Raw genomic sequence first — 18,406 nt, 5'->3', positions numbered from 1 at the left:
AGGATACAGCTACAGCTTTTTTCCCTTCTCAAGATCATCACACATTTTACAAATGAGCATCACAGCAGCCCCATGAAGATGAGTGCTCATTAGACTGTTTTAGCAACATTTTGTTCAACAAGGAAAAGAGAGGAGTTTCTACTATGATTAAACAACCCATGCATGCTGGTACAAACAGACTTTTAAATTTAAAAAGCTCATTACCCTGTTGTTTCTTTGTTACAGAAAGTTGAACCATTTGTCTTAGGAAATGTAGCAGAACTAAAAAATACTATTTCTCCAGAATCTGTTATTTCGGACTAATATCATTCTAATGTTATAAGCCTAGTATTATGCAAACACTCCAAAAATATTTATAGAAAATATAAAATAAAACAGGTATGGGCTTTCTCAGAATGGAGTGTGTTTCATTCCTCTCAACCCTGATCAACATTCTCACAGAGTTTCCTTTCACGCTCTCAAACACTTGTACTAGAAGCACAAACCCAGCTGGTAATAGATACACTCTGCCAGTCACACACAGAAGGTACCTCATCTCAGAACATGCCCCGTGGCTGACCTGCTCCATCAGGAGTGATGGTTCCCAGCTTCACTGCCAGGGGATAACCTGTCTCCTTGTAGTGCTCCATGGCGTGCCCATTGCCCCCACTGCCATCGAAGAACCACTTCCCACAGAGCACAGAGCCGTCGGTCAGGTTCAGCCACAGGTTCTCCCGCAGGTCACACTTGGAGCACTTCCACCCACTGTGAGACAAAGCAGGACAAACAGCAGGAACGTGTAAGGCAGGAGCCATATTTCTATTTTCTGTGCTTCCCATTCTGACAGGTCAAACCAACCCACACACCCAGCCCACAGTCACACCAGGGAATCGTGGGCTGAACTCCTGCCCTTACTTCAGTTACCCTGCACTGCATTAGAGAGCCTACAATGAACAAACCTTATTGCCCTCACCTGGGGGGAATTCTAACACCATTGTCTAACTGTACAAGTGTTTTAGCATGTTTAGATGCCTGCAGCTCTTCTTCCCAGGAGTCAGATTCCTGCTTCCTGTAGGGTGATTTTGCACTGAGGAGTGCATCACAAGCTATCGTCACCTGCAAGACAAATGGATGTCAGTCAAAGCCTTACAGGACTCAGTGACTGGACAGAACCTGGCATTCAGCCTATTGCTAACCACATACAGAACTGCTTATCAGTGTGACTATTTATATACTCAAATATGCATCTAATCTTTTAGACTGTCGTCATTATTTTAGCAGGAGAGTAAGCATGTGCACTATGTGAGCTTTCCTAGGACAAGCTGGCACCATAATAAGGAAAGGAATACAGGAGATAGAAGGAAATACAAGAAACAAAGATCACTTTTAAAAATGACTGACACTCTATTACACCTGGTAAAGAATGATCTTGATGTCCAAACAAGGACTGCACATAAGAAAACAAGACACCATCTTGATAAAAACAGAAACAGAAGACAATTCCTATGACCAGTTCCATACACTCACTGACCAGTGCTGGTAGCTCTTCTATGTTGGGTAATGAGATTTCATAGTGATCAGGAAAGATAACAAGTTTTGCTTCATCCTCATACTCAAAGTCATCGCTGTTGAGATCACTGCTTATCTCCAGATCTGGAAAACAAGATGAGGAATGTTAGGAGACCAAGGTTCCACCACTGTGACAGGGGTACCACTATAAACATTGCTTGTCTGGCATCAGCTGGTGGTTTCTCTGGCTAGAAGTATTTGTGAAAACCTGATCTAAACTGAAATCTCACCATCATGCTAGAGAATGTTCTGAGGACCAAAATCTCCACTTAGTGCCATCCCCAATCACAGACACAGTTGGTTTGGCCTCTCTGCAAGCAGTGCACTGTTGCAGAGATCACATTCTGCAAAGCAGCAAACAAAATTCTGCTCCTTTTGGACAAAACCAGGATGCAGTAGTCTGTGGCTTTTACTCAGAATCTTGAAATGCTATAAAGCATGGAGATCAGGTCACACTGCACATGCCCAAATTGCAGAAGACAAATAAAAAGAGCACCCCATATTTTCCAGATCACAGACCTGGCTGAAACGTGCTGTGGCTCCCATCCATCTTGAACCTGTGGCCTTTCCTCCCATAAAGATGTCCATGGCTGGAAGTATTCCTGTGTCTCATCCACAGTCTCAAATAGCTATAGCAACTACAGTAACATCAACAATATCCCTCTCTTGCTAACTCCACTCTTTAACCAGAGTGGATCTTTCTCTGTTTAAAAAGCACTCGTTAGCTACTAAAGCTTTCCTTTGAAGGTCAAGCCTTCCACAGTGTTTGTGTACATTTTTCTTCCAGTGTATGAATTCCTTCTTTTCTTAATTATGAGCCTTAACCAAGCAACATCAGCTAAAATGTTTGCTCAGAAATATGTGGACCCAGAGAGAAGCAAGAGGGTATACTGGAAATTAAATAGCTAGTGTTTGTATCTCTAGCTCCATGAAAAAGTGTCATTACTAATTAATTATCACATAGTGACAAGACTGAGTTAAAATCTTGTTTCTTCTTCCTAGGACAAATGAAAAAGGTAAGACCAAACATGCACATGTCAGAAATTTTACAAGTTTCAAGTGCAAGAACTGCCCAGGCAACAACGGGATTTTCTGGATTCTTCTCCCATCTGGACCTGTAGGATCCACTGTGTTCTGATGTACCAGTCACCGACAGAATAAGGTTCAACCAAAAAAAAGAGATGTGTTAGCAGTAGCCAAAGTTGGCTCTTAATTTCCCCCCTAGGTCGAGCAGATTTTTAATGAGTCACTTGATCCTAAACGAGCATTGGCAGCAACCACTGCACCCTGAGAATGCCTAAAATCTCCAATGCATGTTTGGGAGAGAGGTGAGGATGACAGAAGCCAGATTCAGAAAACTGAGCTCTCTATTTACCCAGTGAGAAGTAACAGACTGAGCAACCCAAATGATAAAACAAGTATCAAAATATATTTTAACCTGACCTGGAGAGAACAGCTCTTGAGAGGAACATCAACTCTTGGCTAACCTGCTGCACCAGGCAGCCCTGAGGTGACAACACCCACTGTCAGTAACTTCCAGCAACATGAACCTTCTCTCACCAGCAACCAAAAAAATCCCTTTCTCATCAGCTCAACACAGACACAAAAGCAAGAACATTTTCTGATACTGAAAGCATGATATTTTTAGAGATATTAATTAATTGCTAATTCCCCAAATCACATAATTTTCATAATGATCCCTCACTTGACTCCAGGCTTCTTTCTCAGTTTGTATTACAGTCCTGTGTTTGATACAGGAATGAATCTCCACAGATGCAGTTTTAAACAACTCTTCTGCTCTATGGATCAAGGAAACTGAGTATCTCCAAGCTGATGGTGCATATGGCAACACAGGGAATTTTCACCTAATGCCAGAAATATGATGGGGGCCAGCAGAAAAAAACCAAAAGTACTGACCACCTCCTAAACAGGAGAGAGGTTCCTCAGAGAGGATGAAAGCTCAGTGCATGCACAGGCAGGTTTGGAGTCAGTGAAAGCTCTTGCAGGCCTGTGGTCACACAGTCCCTCAGCCACCAGAGGGAACCTGGCACCAGCTCACAGCAGCACCAGGAGCTGGGGACATGTGTGAGACCTGCTGATCTTCACTGCCCTGTGCTATGGACATCAACTTAACACCTGCAACCTCCTCAGAGAAATAGCAATGACATGGCTATCTGTGTTCAAAATTCAGACACACACTGCAGCTCACCTCCCAAGCCAGACAGCAGGCAAACTGTAGACACTTTAGTGCTGCTGGCCTGACCTGCATCTGAACCAGTGATCCAGGGATGAAAGACAGAGTATCCTATTAGTAATAAACTGCTGTCATCTAAGGACTTCACAGGCTTAGGAGCACCAGTTCCTGTGTGCAATGGGCAGGGAAGGGAATTTCCTTCTTACCTCCTCAGGCTTCATGCCATTCATATCAGCAGAAAAGCAGAAAAGAGTGCCCCATCAGCATGGGACTTTTTCTGTCTGACACACCAATATGGCAGCATCCCACCTGTTATTTAAAAGAAGGATGCACAACAAGAAGGATGCTTCATAACAGTCCTGGGAAACACCACAAGGATTTAAAATTCCCTGGGAAACACCACAAGGATTTAAAATTTCCTTTTTGAAGGTGACCACCTAAAACTGGTACACTTCCACCCAACACCTACTCCCTCTGACTGGAATTAAAAGGCACTGCTTTATCACTCTGAAGACAGTTTCTCAGGGTCCAGGCCCAGTACATAAGAGTGGAATGCACTTCTAAGGTCACAGACTGAAATCCCTCCATACAGAGTAGGTGACCATATAACTAATCCCTTCTAGGGACACTCAGAGGAGCCCCTCAATGATATCAGCTGAAAACACCCAGACCACCACCCATATTTTTAAACCTTGGCTTGTGTGTACTGAGAGACATAGCTATTAAGTTTAGTAGAAATTGTATCTGCATTTTATTTTCTGTGCCTGTGCAAGGGCCAGCAAGGCTGAGAAATAATGAGGAGAGAAATTAATAAAACCAGATGACTTGACTTTAGAAGGCAATGGAGCCCACACTAGATGTGGACAGAATCTGACCTTGAAGCTGCAGGGCATCATGTGTAGTCTGCAGGTAGTTTCTAGTGCAGAATTTTGGGGAGGACTAAAAGTAACTACAGGAAAGAGGAGAAGGGTGAAATCTACATACAAAAGGAGCTTATTTTATTAAAAATTACTGTACCACTAAAGACACCAAAAAGTGTGAACCTTCAAGCACTATACTTCATTCAAAGTTGTTTTTTGACCAAGGATGTTCTTCCAAGATGCACTGTGAGTAGAAGGCAAAAAAAAAAAAAAAACAGCTTTACTCAGTTCTGAGAGTGAGCCACAAGACAACCAGCCAGTTTGTAATCCTTCCAAGGAGTGACAGCTTGATGGTCAACCTCTAAAAGACATTGTTTCCCTTCCAGTGGAGTAACAACACCTTTCTGGTGCTTCCTGAGAGCCTCAGCTCAGCCACCAAAACAGAATCCACAGGTTGTAAGTGCTGTGTTGGGAGGCCAGGCAGAGCAAAGCAGCAGACACCTCAAAGCAGAGGCTCAACTGGCACTGTTATTTTGGGAGAGTGGTCAGTAGAGTAAATTTACTGCACCTCACTGAGTGAGGGTGAGATTGCACTGCTGCTGGACTGACTGAAAACAGCAGCTGGGAGAGACACTACTGTAATGAAACCAACCCAGCAGAGGGGAAGAGAAGGAGTGGATGTGTCCAGATCAGATTTAGACAAGTTACCAACTGACTGCACTAATAATAGGGACATAAAAGACTCCAGACAGGACCCCCAAACAGGATTTCCTGCACATATGGACGTGTCTGTGTGTGTGAAAGGGAATACAAACATGAAAATTGAATGAGGATGTTGACTAGCAAGTCTACAACTAATTTTGAAACCCTAGAAAGACATCTCAGGAATCTGGGCTTGATCCTGCTCTCGCTGAAAGCAGTGGACAAATTTGCATTGACTTGGAAGTGGAGACCTGGGTCGTTAAATCAAATTATTTCTTCCTGAAGCCTCTAAATAATAGTGAATTGCAGCAGCAGCACTTTGAAAACTATAAGCTACTCAGTTAATTTGTTTTCAGGAACATACAAAATACTAACTTCATCAGATGAATTATAAAACAACAGAATTATTTTTTTAAAAAATTACTTTCCAGTCACAACATTTTCCTTTGCAGAAAAATTAAAAGCAAAACTTCCTATAAGGATCATTTGGCTGATTCATACTAGTAAAAGAACATTCAAATTGCTTGCTACATCTCCAAAGCATTTTTATGTTGTTCCTATTGGTAGGTAAGACCTCATCCCTTGCAGTTCTGGCACAGTCACATGTTAAGGAAGCAAAACTAAACCAAGAAAATTCAAATTCAGAACTGTTTTGACAGCAGCATTAGCCTGCATTAACCTAGTCTAATTTTCAGAGTTCTACCCAAACCAGCAAACTATTAAGACTCTATTAGTGTAAGGTGTCTGCTCACCATCCTATACTCAATTCAAGTATACATGGCAAAGCTAAAGCAACAGCTAATCAGTTCTACTGCTGCTGCTGGGGAATATGCACTGTTTTACTGGGCTAAATTGCAAATATATTGTCAGGAAGTGCTTCAATTCTCCTACATGACAACTTTTCATTCATAGATACAGATACTCTATTTCTGCTTACTCACATAAATATAAACTTTAAGCACTCATGGTTAAAAGCCCTCTTCAGAAGCTTTCCAAACAAAAACATCCTTACTGCAAACAGGGCTCTGCTCCTACGAGACTGGGAGAAGAAAGTGAGGCTGTGGTCAAATACAGTACAGCCCCTTTTAGGAGTGGTCTTTACACTTAAAACAGTAGCCATGAATCCATCCACTGTCATCAGCAGGGAGGTGACATCCAGGAAAAGCTCAGCAAGTTTACAAGTTCTTCCAGACTCTCCAAGTGGAAGTTTTCCTTTCCAAGATCTCCTGTGTGTCACAGATACTTTTCTCAGCAGCAGCCACAGATCTGCTGACAGAGTTGCTCATCTGAGGACTTTAAAACACTTTTAACTGATGGTCTGAGTTAGCCCTGACTTTGCTCAAAACAGAGCTGCCACAGCTTGCTGCACTGGCAGATGATGCTCTGGTAACCAGTATGAGACAGGACATCTGTCTAGGGACAAGTTTTATTACACTCACTCTGCCAGCTCTGTATAGCCAAGAGTCCAGGCTCTGGCATGGATCAACAGATGCTCAGGAAGAGGGCACCAGAACCAGGCAAAAATGGGGTGATTCCTCCCTCAATGCAGAGCTCAAATATCTGCCTGAGGTGTTTTGTTTGCTGGGGGTGAAGGGTTGGTTTTGAAGAAAGGAATAGGGGGAGATACTGTGTGTAGATGCAGTTTTGCTACTCAAAAGAGAGGTTAGTTTCCTATTTATAAAGCAAAATGACAGAGAGCAAAATATAAAGTGTTGCTTTACTGGTGTTCCACTTAAATCTCCCACTGCTGCTGACAACTGAGCTGACATTTCAGAGAAACATTCACCCCATCCCTCTCTCAGAACCACCTCTCTGAGCAGGAACAGGTAACTTGGACCACATCCCTGTGCATGCACAGTCCATGCACCTCTCTTGCGCTCTTTGCATCTTTCAACTACTTCATCTGCTGTTTAGTTACTCAGTAACACCTTAAAAATCACTCTTAGATTTAATCTCTTAGGTAATTTTAAATCAACCAGCACTCTGTTTCTTCAGATTTCAATCTCTTTCCAGACCACTTACATCACATTAACTCTTCATAATTAGAACATTCTGACAGACTCTGCTGATAACTCTTGGGATAACATGTTCAGGGGGACTCTGCTAGTAACTATGGTAAAAACAGGACCTCCAAACCCTTCAGCACAAGCATCTTCTCCCTAATTCTGCTACCCCTTTTGACCAGAAGCTCATAAGGATGATCACAGCACACCCCACTAACTGAGTTTTTCTTATTCACACATAAGGCACTGAATAAGACAGACAGTCTGCTTTAAATATCACCCCAAATTCCCTGAAACATTGCACACCCTGAGCTGAAGTTGTCATGTCCACACTGTCTAGCAACACTAAACCAGCCAGATTAAAGGTAGTTCATACATTTCAATAAACAATGCTATTATGCTTCCTGAGTACACAGAACACTCATAGCCAACACCATCCATCCTTCTCCAAAGAAAACCAAACCAAAACGCGCCCAGAACCTGATGCACATGTGCACATGCACACATACTTTGCTGTGAATCTTTCCATGTTTAGTGAAAGATAAATATTGCAGTTGAGTGGCTTAAGCAGCTCATGTTTCTATTGCATTTACTAGACAGCAGCAGTGCTAGAAAGTAATCAGTGAGCATCTGCAAGATGTTTTCCTAACACTAAGGAGATTGAAAAGGGTTTAGTATCTTTAATAGTTTTACATCAAAGAGGATTATAACAAGCGATGTAACAAATGCCTAAACTGGATTGACTTTGTACACAAAGCTTAAATCTCTGGGCCTTCAGGGAATTATTGATGGACACAGAGAAACACAGGGATGCTGGAGACAGCCACTGATCCTTGTCTGGGTTTGTCTGCAAGCCCTACCTGGCAGGTCACACACCTGGGCTGTATCAGCCAGGATAAATTAACCATGAGCCAGCAATGTGCCCCTGTGTCCTCTAAGAAGGCCAGTGGTGTCCTGGGGGCATTAAGAATAGTGTGGCCAGCAGATCAAGGGAGATCATCCTCCTCCTCTACTCTGCCCTGGTGGGGCTGCACCTGGAGTATTGCATACACTTCTGGGCTCCCCAGTCCAAGAAAGACAAGGAACTGATGGAGAGAGTCCACTGAAGGCTACAAAGATAATTAGGGAACTGAAGCATCTCTCTTATGGGGATGAGCTGGGCCTGTTCAGCCTGGAAAAGAGATTGAGAGGGGATCTTATCAATGCACACAAATATCTTAAGGGTAGGTGTCAAGAGGATGGGGCCAGATTCTATCCTGCAGTGGCCAGTCACAGGAAAAGGCACAGCAGGCACAAACGGAAACACAGAAAGTTACATCTAAGTATGAGGAAAAGCTTCCTTTCTTTGAGGGTGACAGAGCACTGGAACAGGCTGCCAGGAGCACTTGTGGAGTATCCTTCTCTGGAGATATTAAAAATATGCCTGGATAGGATCATGTGCAGCCTGTAATATATGAACCTGCTATAGCAGGAGATTGGACTGAATGATCTCCAGAGGTCCCTTCCAACCCCAGCCATTCTGTGATAGGTGCCCAAGGTCACAACAAGGAAGACAGAATTAAAACCTGTTTAGATGAGATCAGCAGTTCTGAACCAATGAAAAATATGTTGGATTAAGAGATAAGACACAAGATTTTGCTAACCACCTTTGTTGCTATCACATGCAAAATTATCAAATCAGCTACCTCTCTGTGCTTTCATTTCCTCAGCTATGAACAAGGACAGGAATAATTCTTTATTCTCTGCTTTAAGCATGGCCAAAACCAGTAACACCTGCTGATCCAAAGAAGTGGACACAAAGCATTTGGAAGCATAGAAGTACTACTCCCAGGAACAAAGCGGACTTGATAGCAGTTTACTCCCAGCCAGCAGGGGCTGCAATGAAGACTGTAGTAGAACAATAGACCAGATGAGACACATTTTCAAAAGAGCACTAGATTCCAGAAGTGCTGGATTAAATGGTGATAGATCCATGTCCTAAACTCACCCCAGTGAAACTGCACTGCCCACAGGAGTTCCCTTGGAACTGCTGCTCAAGACCTACTCAGAGGGAACAAAACACTCGTGCACAAGGGTGGAATTTGAGCATTTCAACGTGGCACATCAGAGACACTCTGCCAGCACCCTGCATGCTGGCACACCTCAGTGACAGGAGCCTTCAGGTGTATGCAGAAGACCAGCAAGAACAAAATTCGAATGTGCTCTTGTACTTTGTATTTACACTCACATTGCTAATGCTGTACAAGCACAGCTGCACTGCAGCCAGCTTTGTTTCTGAATCAACTATTTTATAAGCATCCAGTGACAACCATGATTTTCAATGTAAACTGGCAGTAAATGGCATTTAGAGCAGTATCTGTGATCAGTCTCCTCCTACAAGTTTAACTTTTATATGACTTAAATTTAGTCTTTTTTCTTTCTCAGCCCTCCTTGCAAGACTTACAACAATTTAATCAATCACAACCTGCAATCTTAGGGATACATTACACAGATCAAAGGAATTCCAACAGAAGGTCATTCTATTGTTTCTCTTTAGTCATAAGAGCTGGCAATTGTAAAGAAAATATTTCACCTTTTTGTTACCTGAAGAAAAATTCACTATTCACTATTAATACAGAGACAATAAATAATAGATGAATTGGAGAAATACCACAAGCTGTGGGAGAAGAGAGATTACAGGCTTTTCATCACATTCTCCTCATCCATATTTATGAGTCCCTCAGGTTTTCTGGGTAATCTGAATAAATGGATTTTGGATGATATGGGCATGGTAAGAAAACTGCTTTCCATGAAGCAAGGGAATAGAACTGTGGACATAACAGAATTAGAGATGCTTATGATCTATGTGCAGTTGCATTCATTACAGGAGAGACCACAACATCACTGAAGAACATTTACCTGTGTAACTACTTTAAAATGGTAACAGCCCTTCGTATGACCAGCTGCTGAGCAGAACAGAGCCACCTGAGGCCCTAGTATATCTAAACATTCTAATAAAAGAGTGCTTTGTGGAAATTACAGAGAGATAATGGACAGAATTAGTAAAAAAGTGCCTTTCAAAGCTTAGGCTGTTTCAGAGGAGTCGAAGATCTACTTTACATTAAAATGTTTCATGTATATATACACGCATCTCTCAATATACACCAAAATGATTAAGAATTACTTATTTGCCTGGAAAAACTTTAAAATCTATAACTGAAAGTTAAAAAGCAAACCAAAACAAACAGCAGGAAAAGAAAACCCAAAAGGAGCCCCAAAGCCAGACACAATGGTGGGCAGAACCCAAGTCCACACACAGACAGGGTCAGAAAAGGACTGTGTGAAAGCAGCTGCTCACAATACCTAAAAATAGCTTAGCATTCCTCCTTTTTGGTAAAGCTCCACCAGATGCTCCTGGTACCTTCTGGAAAGAGAGAAAGAAACAATTAAAAATTCATCAAGTGAGACAACAGTAAATCTGCATTAACCCCTCCTATCAAATCAGAGTGCTTGATGAGCAAGAATGTGAATGCTCCTTGTTCACCTCTGACACTGGGGCTCATCCCTGCCCACCCCCATGGAGAGAGGGAGCCTCCACCTGAGTCCCTCCCTCTTGGCTTGCTAGCAATTGACCAGAGGGTGTCCCACAGCCACTATGGGGCTCAGCTGCTCTGTCACCATGACACAGACACCCAGCACCTCTCAAAACTCTCTCCACTAGATCCCCAACAGTATTTCTTCATGACTAAAAGCTGAATTAGAGAGAAAAAAAGGCTATTATATGCACAAAGGATTCAACCCTTCATAACTATTCCAGTAGGACCACTTTGCTTTGTTCTGTTAGTTTTGTGCATTTTCCTCTATCCAGAAAAAAATGCCCTTTCCATCAGGATCTACACCTGTATCCATTAATCCAAATTAACACCATGTGTTTTCCAAATATTAGAAAGAATGCAGGAAACTTGACAACACCCAAGCTATTGTTTACAGAGGCATTTTATTGTATGTTTTAATTTAAGGACCATAGCAGAAACCAGTAACTTCTAAATGAGTTTAGGTTTCACTACTTTTCCAATCTAGAATACCTCAGACTGTAAGGGAAAACACGACTAACTGAGGAAATGTCAAAGTCAATGCACTTACTCAAGCTGTTTATTAAATGGCACCATTACATCTAATTAAATCAAAAAAGCCTCTGTGGCTATTTGGTGCCAACATGATGCATGATGTAGTGTGTAATGTTAGTGTAACTGGCAAGGTTGTTAGGCAACATTTTTTTTTTTTTTAATAATAATATTGGGATACAACAGGTGGAGAGAAACCAGCCAAGAACCTGTCAGCTTACAGGGAAAGTTCATGTTCCCCTCTGCCCCTTCGCAGGCAAAAGGGTCACATATTTTGGGTGGTTCCCTTCACCATGTAAATAAAGCTTTGGCCTAAGCAAACTGCTGTAATCATCAGTGAGGTCTTATACATCATAGGAAAATTTTCCATTCTTAGAAAGAGCAGATGCTGACAAACACCCCTTGGCTGCCTTTAAGACCAGAATCCATTATCCACGGAGAAAAGCCCTTGGGAAAAGTCAGGGTTGCAACTCCAGCACTTACAATAAAAATAAAAATAAAAATAAAAATAAAAATAAAAATAAAAATAAAAATAAAAATAAAAATAAAAATAAAAATAAAAATAAAAATAAAAATAAAAATAAAAATAAAAATAAAAATAAAAATTCCTCAACGAACTGAAAATAACATGTAGAACATTTCTTTCTTTAATGCTACTGGAATTTAACAAGTGGGAAGGAAGTAGCCAGGAATCTATTTTAAATGTATTTTAAATCTTTTTTTTAAAAAGCAGTAGCAAGAAACAACATAACCCAATTGCAAATACATTATGAATAAATAACACTATCTCCAAGGACTATATTTCCAGAAAAAAAAAAAATGTTTTTTCTAATACTAGGAAGTTCCAATAGAATTCTGATGTCACCAATGTGACATCAATTGTGAAAGTCATTAAGACTAGAGATTTCAAGGAGAAAAATATAAACACCTTATGTGAATTCTATCTCAGGCTGGCAATTGATTTTTGCAAATACATCAGAACTGAAGATGCTCAATATTCCTGAAACACCCACAACTTGACAGTCTTTTTTTACCTTGTCAGAAATCACTGAAAACATTCTCACATTCACAAATGTTAGAAACATTTTTGTTTCTAACAGACATGACACACCCAACAAATGGGAGTGACAGGAGGCATCAGCAGTGGCATTAAATTCCACTTGTGATGCTCCATGGACAAGGAGACAGTGCAGCTTGTTCTGCTGTCTCTCACTTTTTATAACACCATCATCCCTGGATGCCATCCAGAAACCTATCCCTGTAGGAATTCTTTGTGCTTCTCTGCCCAGTGTTTCCAACAGGGCTGAGGTATCACTACAGCACCAAGCTAAAGCTCTGCCTGGAAGTGAACAGCACCCAGGCAGATGTATAAAAGTCATACACTACAGGAAGGAGGCTGATTTAAAAATTCTGAAGAATGTAACTCTGTGGAAAAGGAAAAATAAAGATCAATTTCCTTTATTTAGCTATGAATTTTACCAGAGGGTGCTGCATAACTTGCACTTGTGCCCATCTCTGATGATTCAGCAGATCCTCTGGTGCTGAGCTGCCACAGGGAGATGCTTCAGCTCTGCTTCAGCCAGCAGGCTGAAGATGTGACCCTTATTTTCTAATTGAATTGTGACAAGATACACAACTGACATTTATTCCAAACATCTTGGGAAGCAACCTGGATTTCTGCAGCAATGCAGTGCATTCTGCAAGGATGATGCCAAGGGAACCGCGGGCAGGAATAGCAGCCTCACTGTAAGAATCTTAAGATAGCATATCCAATGCCTTTGGCTTTACTGTATCCTACACCATTAAAAGCTTGGCTTCCAAAACCAAAACCACAATGGAGCATGTGCCAGACACTTCATAAAACACTTGATGTTTCACATTGCTCAAAGGAAAGCATGGATAGCACTTCAGAAGTAAACAGTCATGGCACAAAAAAGAAATCCACAGCTAATATATGAGGAATCCTGGCTATGAGCCCTAGTAGATGATGCAATATTCACCTGCACTGTGTAGTCAAACCCTGTTTCCTGCCACATGACCCAGAGAAGCAGAGCGTTGCCACCTTCCAGCACAGAGCCAGCCCCTCTGCTACATCATGAGTCATCCAGAGAAAAACAGGAACCACTGAACTTCTTAATCAAAGGGGTTTGCAACACCAAACAACAGTTGGAATTTTTGTTCCTCCATTTTGGAGTTCTTCAGGCTAATCTTTATCAGAAAAGGAATTTCTCTCCTTTTAACCCCAGTCTGCCTTAATGGAAGAAAGTCATATACAAGGAAAGCTGACAGGATTTCTGCCCACCTGTCTCTAGGTAGCATCTTCCAGGTGTTTAATTCAGTTAGAAGAACCACTGCTAGAACCAGAGTAGACTATGCAAAACCTCAGTTAACAGAAGGAAAATGCTGGTATTGCCCTTAGAAGGAAAGACAATTCTGAAGTATAACAAACAAAATTTATCATCTTATCCTGGAAGACATGTAATCCACCTTACTGTAATTCTGATAAAATATGAACACTCCTCTACTGAAAATAAGGTAAGTGGTCAGGGCACTTTACATAACTCAAGGCCTACATTACCCAGGGGAAGCATTGCTGTAGAAGGAGAAACAAGGATTCTAACCCACTCCAAGCAGCTATTTTAAGGCTTCTAACTTGTCAATAAAGACAGAGCTTATGGGAGAGTAAGCTATAAGCAAACCCAGTGCTTTCCATACAGCTCAAGTCAAAAGTAATTAAGAGTCTTTCAAAGATGCCAGACAAAGCACAAACAAAGAGAGGCTATAAAGCACAGGTTATAAGTGACTGCTGATTGTAGTGATGGTATGGAAGAGCAGTGAACATGAGGTTTTATGTGCACCAATGTGTGGGGAAAGGTTAAATGACGGGCAGAGTGTGACTCTAGAATCCAGCATCAATTTAAGCTATGCTTAAGATCTCAGGCCAGGTCAGGGTTTAACTATACAGGAATCTCAGGATGAGAAGTAGTCCTGAGATGGAACCTCATATAAAAAATAGATCTCAGCAGCTTCCAGCCAAATCTGAGCCAAACTCAGCAACTGTACACTTGAAAGGCAGATTTCAGACAAGTATTTAGCTTTGTGCAGTATGCACATAACATGCAGACAATATGTATGTGATACACAGAAGTGAGAACTGAAAAACATCAGTGAAAGTCAGGAAGGAGCTGCCTTTAAGGTCTGACTTGTGAGGGCTTTTGATTCATCTCAGAACTGAAGCTATAGGACTGGTTGGGATCCAAGCACCTGGATTTGATAATCCAGCTCCAAATGTGAATGTGTGCATTTCAGTCACTCAGGACTGGTTCTGTGTCTGAAATGCATTACCCAAATGGGCACAAGAGACACAGAACTGCTGGGGTAGTTCTTTGGGCAGCCACAAGTCTCACCTCTATCACGTGTCGTTTCAGGTGCAGGTAGACACACTGTCCTGTTTTCCGGTAATGCCTCTCGATGTGCTCCCTTCCAAATCCCAGAAACGTGTTCATGCACACATAGAGACCTCCTTCTGAATCCTACAAGCAATGACACAAACAGTTACAGCACGGAAGGAACTGAACAGGACAGGAAGGACTAAGCACACAGAAAAAACCCCCAAGAATTGCAGACTCTTTCTGTTATCAGGCATGCACTTAAAGTATGGCTCTCATAGCATCTTATGGTGTTTACACTATCAGTCCTCTAAGAAACTTCCCCATCATATCACATATCATAAGACATCATCCCACAGTCTATAGAAACTCTTTGAAATTAGTTACCTTGCAACTACATATTAGCAAGTGTCAAAATTGGAAGTCTAGAAGTTAAGTCTTGAAAAATTCCACTTGAGTGCTCAACACACAAAGGTTCATAGGCACAAAAATTTGTAAAGCATAGAAATAAGCATGAGAATTTATTTGAAATAGCAGAATTTCTTGTGGGCACTTGATTGCAAAAGCATCATTCCAAACCAGAAGCACAGCAGAGCTGATGGTCTAGGGACTCTGCCACAACTTCTACAATAGATCACAATCTTGTTGGAGAAAAAGAAGATCTGAAGTGACCTTACAGCCCTTAAAACCGGCTAACAAAAACTTGGCAAGTGTTTTGTGTGCATCCTTCAGTATCTACGGACCCTCACCGTTCATTCAACTCCAGAACCTGGAGACAAGGGCATTGCAAAGGGAATATAAAGATATATACTCCTGGTGCTGATCACAAATGCTGACATTTCAGTAACATAACCTGGCATCACTTTTTGCTCTCCCTAAACTGTTGATGCTGGCTGTTAGCAGGGTCTTGTTCAATTTTAGCACCACTCTAAGATCTCTCCTACATCACACTGCCAGGAGGACTTTCAGTCATCTGCTCCTTGGTGTTGGATCAATTCTTCCAAGCCCTCTAATATGTATTGTTTTGAGTAGGTGGTGCATAACAAAGATTGAGCCTTTCAGAAGCTCTGTGACCTTCCTTCTATTGTGAGCATGTTTGTGCTATTGGATAGCACAGAACACCTTGTGTTGAATTCCCCAAAGAACATGAACTACACTCATTCATAGGCACCTCAGAAGTAAATTATAATTATATATATGAAAGTAAGGATCACTATCTCCAGAAACAAGTCATATTAGCTACATACATGCTGCCTGCTCCTTTATCCTACATTCCAAATCCTTCTGTGTTGCCTCTTTCTGTGAGAAAGTCATGGATGTGTCCTCCACAAGAGGATCCTAGAGGTATCCAGTCTAAATAAAAATACACAGTGTTGTCACTCTACGGTCTCAGGAACTTTGTTTAAAGTTTTGTTTTCTTGGAGATCATTCTCTCTTTTTCTGGAGGGAATCCAAGAGACCACTGAACCATTTCTGAGGCAGCCTATGACAACAACCTGACACTTCCAGTATAGGAGCTAAATGTAGAGTCTGAGTAAGTTGGTTGTGGTTACTAACAAAACAGTTGTTTCTCCAAGAGAACACATGCAGAGTGTTCTCTCCCACAGCTTGGAAAGAAGTGGACACACTGTTCAAAAGTCCAAAAGGTCACACTAAAACAGAGTGTGAAAAAGACACCTTTGGAGACAGCTGAGTAAAAAATTAGACCCCTGTTTGGTGCTCAAAAAACACTTGACTGTGATCTAAGACAAACTTTATGCTGGTTAATTTAACCTCACTGAGCACACAAACAGTTCTTGAAGGAATGAAATTTTACATTGTATGTGGCATGTAAATCTTTGTATTTGACATTCATTTTAGATATGTGTGAAAGTTTATGCTAGAGGAAAGCAGCTTATCTAAAGTATTGGAGACACTATTCTATACCAGAAATGCAAAACTCGTCCTGACAGACAAAACCAGGAACTTTAGCTGGGTATTTTTCCCCCTCACACTTGTTTGAGGATGCAGCAGACATGTAGTGTGAAGTTTAGGATAAAGTAATGTATAAACATTGTTTTCCCTTATCACTCCAATCTAAAGACACTGCTGGGGCTGAAGCTTGCACATGCTCAGGCTCCATCACTGCCCAAGAGCAGATCAGCCTTCTCACCTTCTAAGCAGAAGGAAAAGGGATTGCTCCTCACTGTATTTCTGCCTGTTCTTTGCTGCTAAAGTGATAATTGTATGCTAGGTGCTTAATTCAGAGAGAGAAACACACAGTCCAGACCAAGGAGAGAGATATTAAAAAAAGAAATAAAAGCTTCTCTTACTTATTTAGTCACCAATTCATGTTTGGAGGAAGGAAAGAGGCAGAGAATCCACAGGGAAAGAGAGGTAAAATGCACAGTTGCAGCAAGGAGCTGGTGGGTGAGATGTCTGGCAAACACAAGCACCAGGACATGAGGACAGAGAGATCACCCCCCATTCCACACTGCTCATGGCACCAGACACCAACAGCTTTCACTAACCTGATCAGCATCTGAACTAATGACCTCCATCCCATTACCAACCCTCACGAACCATTTAGATCCCTCAGGGAAATCCAGGGTTCAGCAATCCCAGCTCCTGAGGCAGCTCAGACAACAGTGACTGTGCACAGACACAAGGGCTGTGGTGATTCCTAACATGGCACAGTTGCAGACCCACGGACAGTGTCTCAAGCAGAGGTGTTTGCCTTAGATTCGCTGGAACAATGGCAAAATTTGCTAAAACAGATTCACAGAAGAGAGTAAAATGGCACTTGAGTCTCCACGCCCAAACATGAAGAATGAGAAGCTCATCCATCCTGTCATATAGAAAATAAAATATACCAGTTATGACATGGGGTCACTGTCTTTGTGCATTCTGTCACGGTTTCCATGAGAGTGTTTCCCTACAAAATCCATGCCCACACAGAGCTGCTACAGGTGTCTATTCATCAGGAATCACCATTAATTAATCTGGCTGTGGTCACAAGAGTCTTGCTGTATAACTATAATCCAATCTTTACTATATTTGGAAAAGTTACAGGACCATCCCTAATATACACACATTGCACTTGAATCCAACAATAGTCTAACTAAATGACATCTTTTATTTCAAAACAGGCTTAAAAAGAACAATAGATGTTTTGGCTCTTAATATTCATCTCAACAACACATAATAATTAGCAATGAGGAACAAAAAGAAAGTCTGTCTTTCTGTCATGTACCAGTACTACCTACACTGAAACAAGCAGAAAAAAACACAGCAAACCACAGACAACCAGGTGAACAACAGGACATAGAGATGGCTCCAGCAAACAAAAAGTTCATTTTTAAGTTTTCAGCTCAGTAAATGTAGTTACTTCTGGGGTTGTGTGGGGGACCCAACATGAAGAATGTGTGCTAAGGCCAAGAATATATCTAGTCACAGTCAACAGAAACATGGGCTATGAACAGTGTGTAAGTCTGCCTTCTAGACAAGTGCACTCTGTCACCCAAAGGTGACAAGAAAGTAATGGTGACTAAAGGAAAGAAAAAAAGAATTAGAGGAATTCCACTGTTAACTTGAAGTGCAAAAAATCCTTCCCCTGCTCTTCCTTTAC

The 18,406-nt window shown here is 41.5% G+C and overlaps 1 protein-coding gene across 2 annotated transcripts in view; it reads right to left on the bottom strand.

Moving 5' to 3' along the window:
• USP13 (ubiquitin specific peptidase 13) overlaps positions 1 to 18,406 on the bottom strand; it is a 48,577-nt gene that overhangs the window by 24,233 nt on the left and 5,938 nt on the right. For both annotated transcript variants that reach the window (XR_008841186.1, XM_056498764.1), the window contains exons 2-6: positions 14,818 to 14,943; positions 10,650 to 10,710; positions 1,511 to 1,632; positions 953 to 1,095; positions 560 to 744 (exon numbers count right to left, since the gene is read on the bottom strand). Coding sequence is in view for 1 of the 2 variants with exons in the window: in XM_056498764.1 (XP_056354739.1) it covers positions 560 to 744; positions 953 to 1,095; positions 1,511 to 1,632; positions 10,650 to 10,710; positions 14,818 to 14,943 (637 nt within the window). In the remaining variant the exon portion in view is untranslated. The remainder of the gene's footprint in view (positions 1 to 559; positions 745 to 952; positions 1,096 to 1,510; positions 1,633 to 10,649; positions 10,711 to 14,817; positions 14,944 to 18,406) is intronic.

The sequence above is a fragment of the Oenanthe melanoleuca genome, chromosome 9 (assembly GCF_029582105.1).
Source record: "Oenanthe melanoleuca isolate GR-GAL-2019-014 chromosome 9, OMel1.0, whole genome shotgun sequence".
NCBI lineage: Eukaryota > Metazoa > Chordata > Aves > Passeriformes > Muscicapidae > Oenanthe > Oenanthe melanoleuca.
The sequence above is the reverse complement of the archived record's forward strand: the minus strand, read 5'-3'. Positions and strand labels throughout refer to the sequence as shown.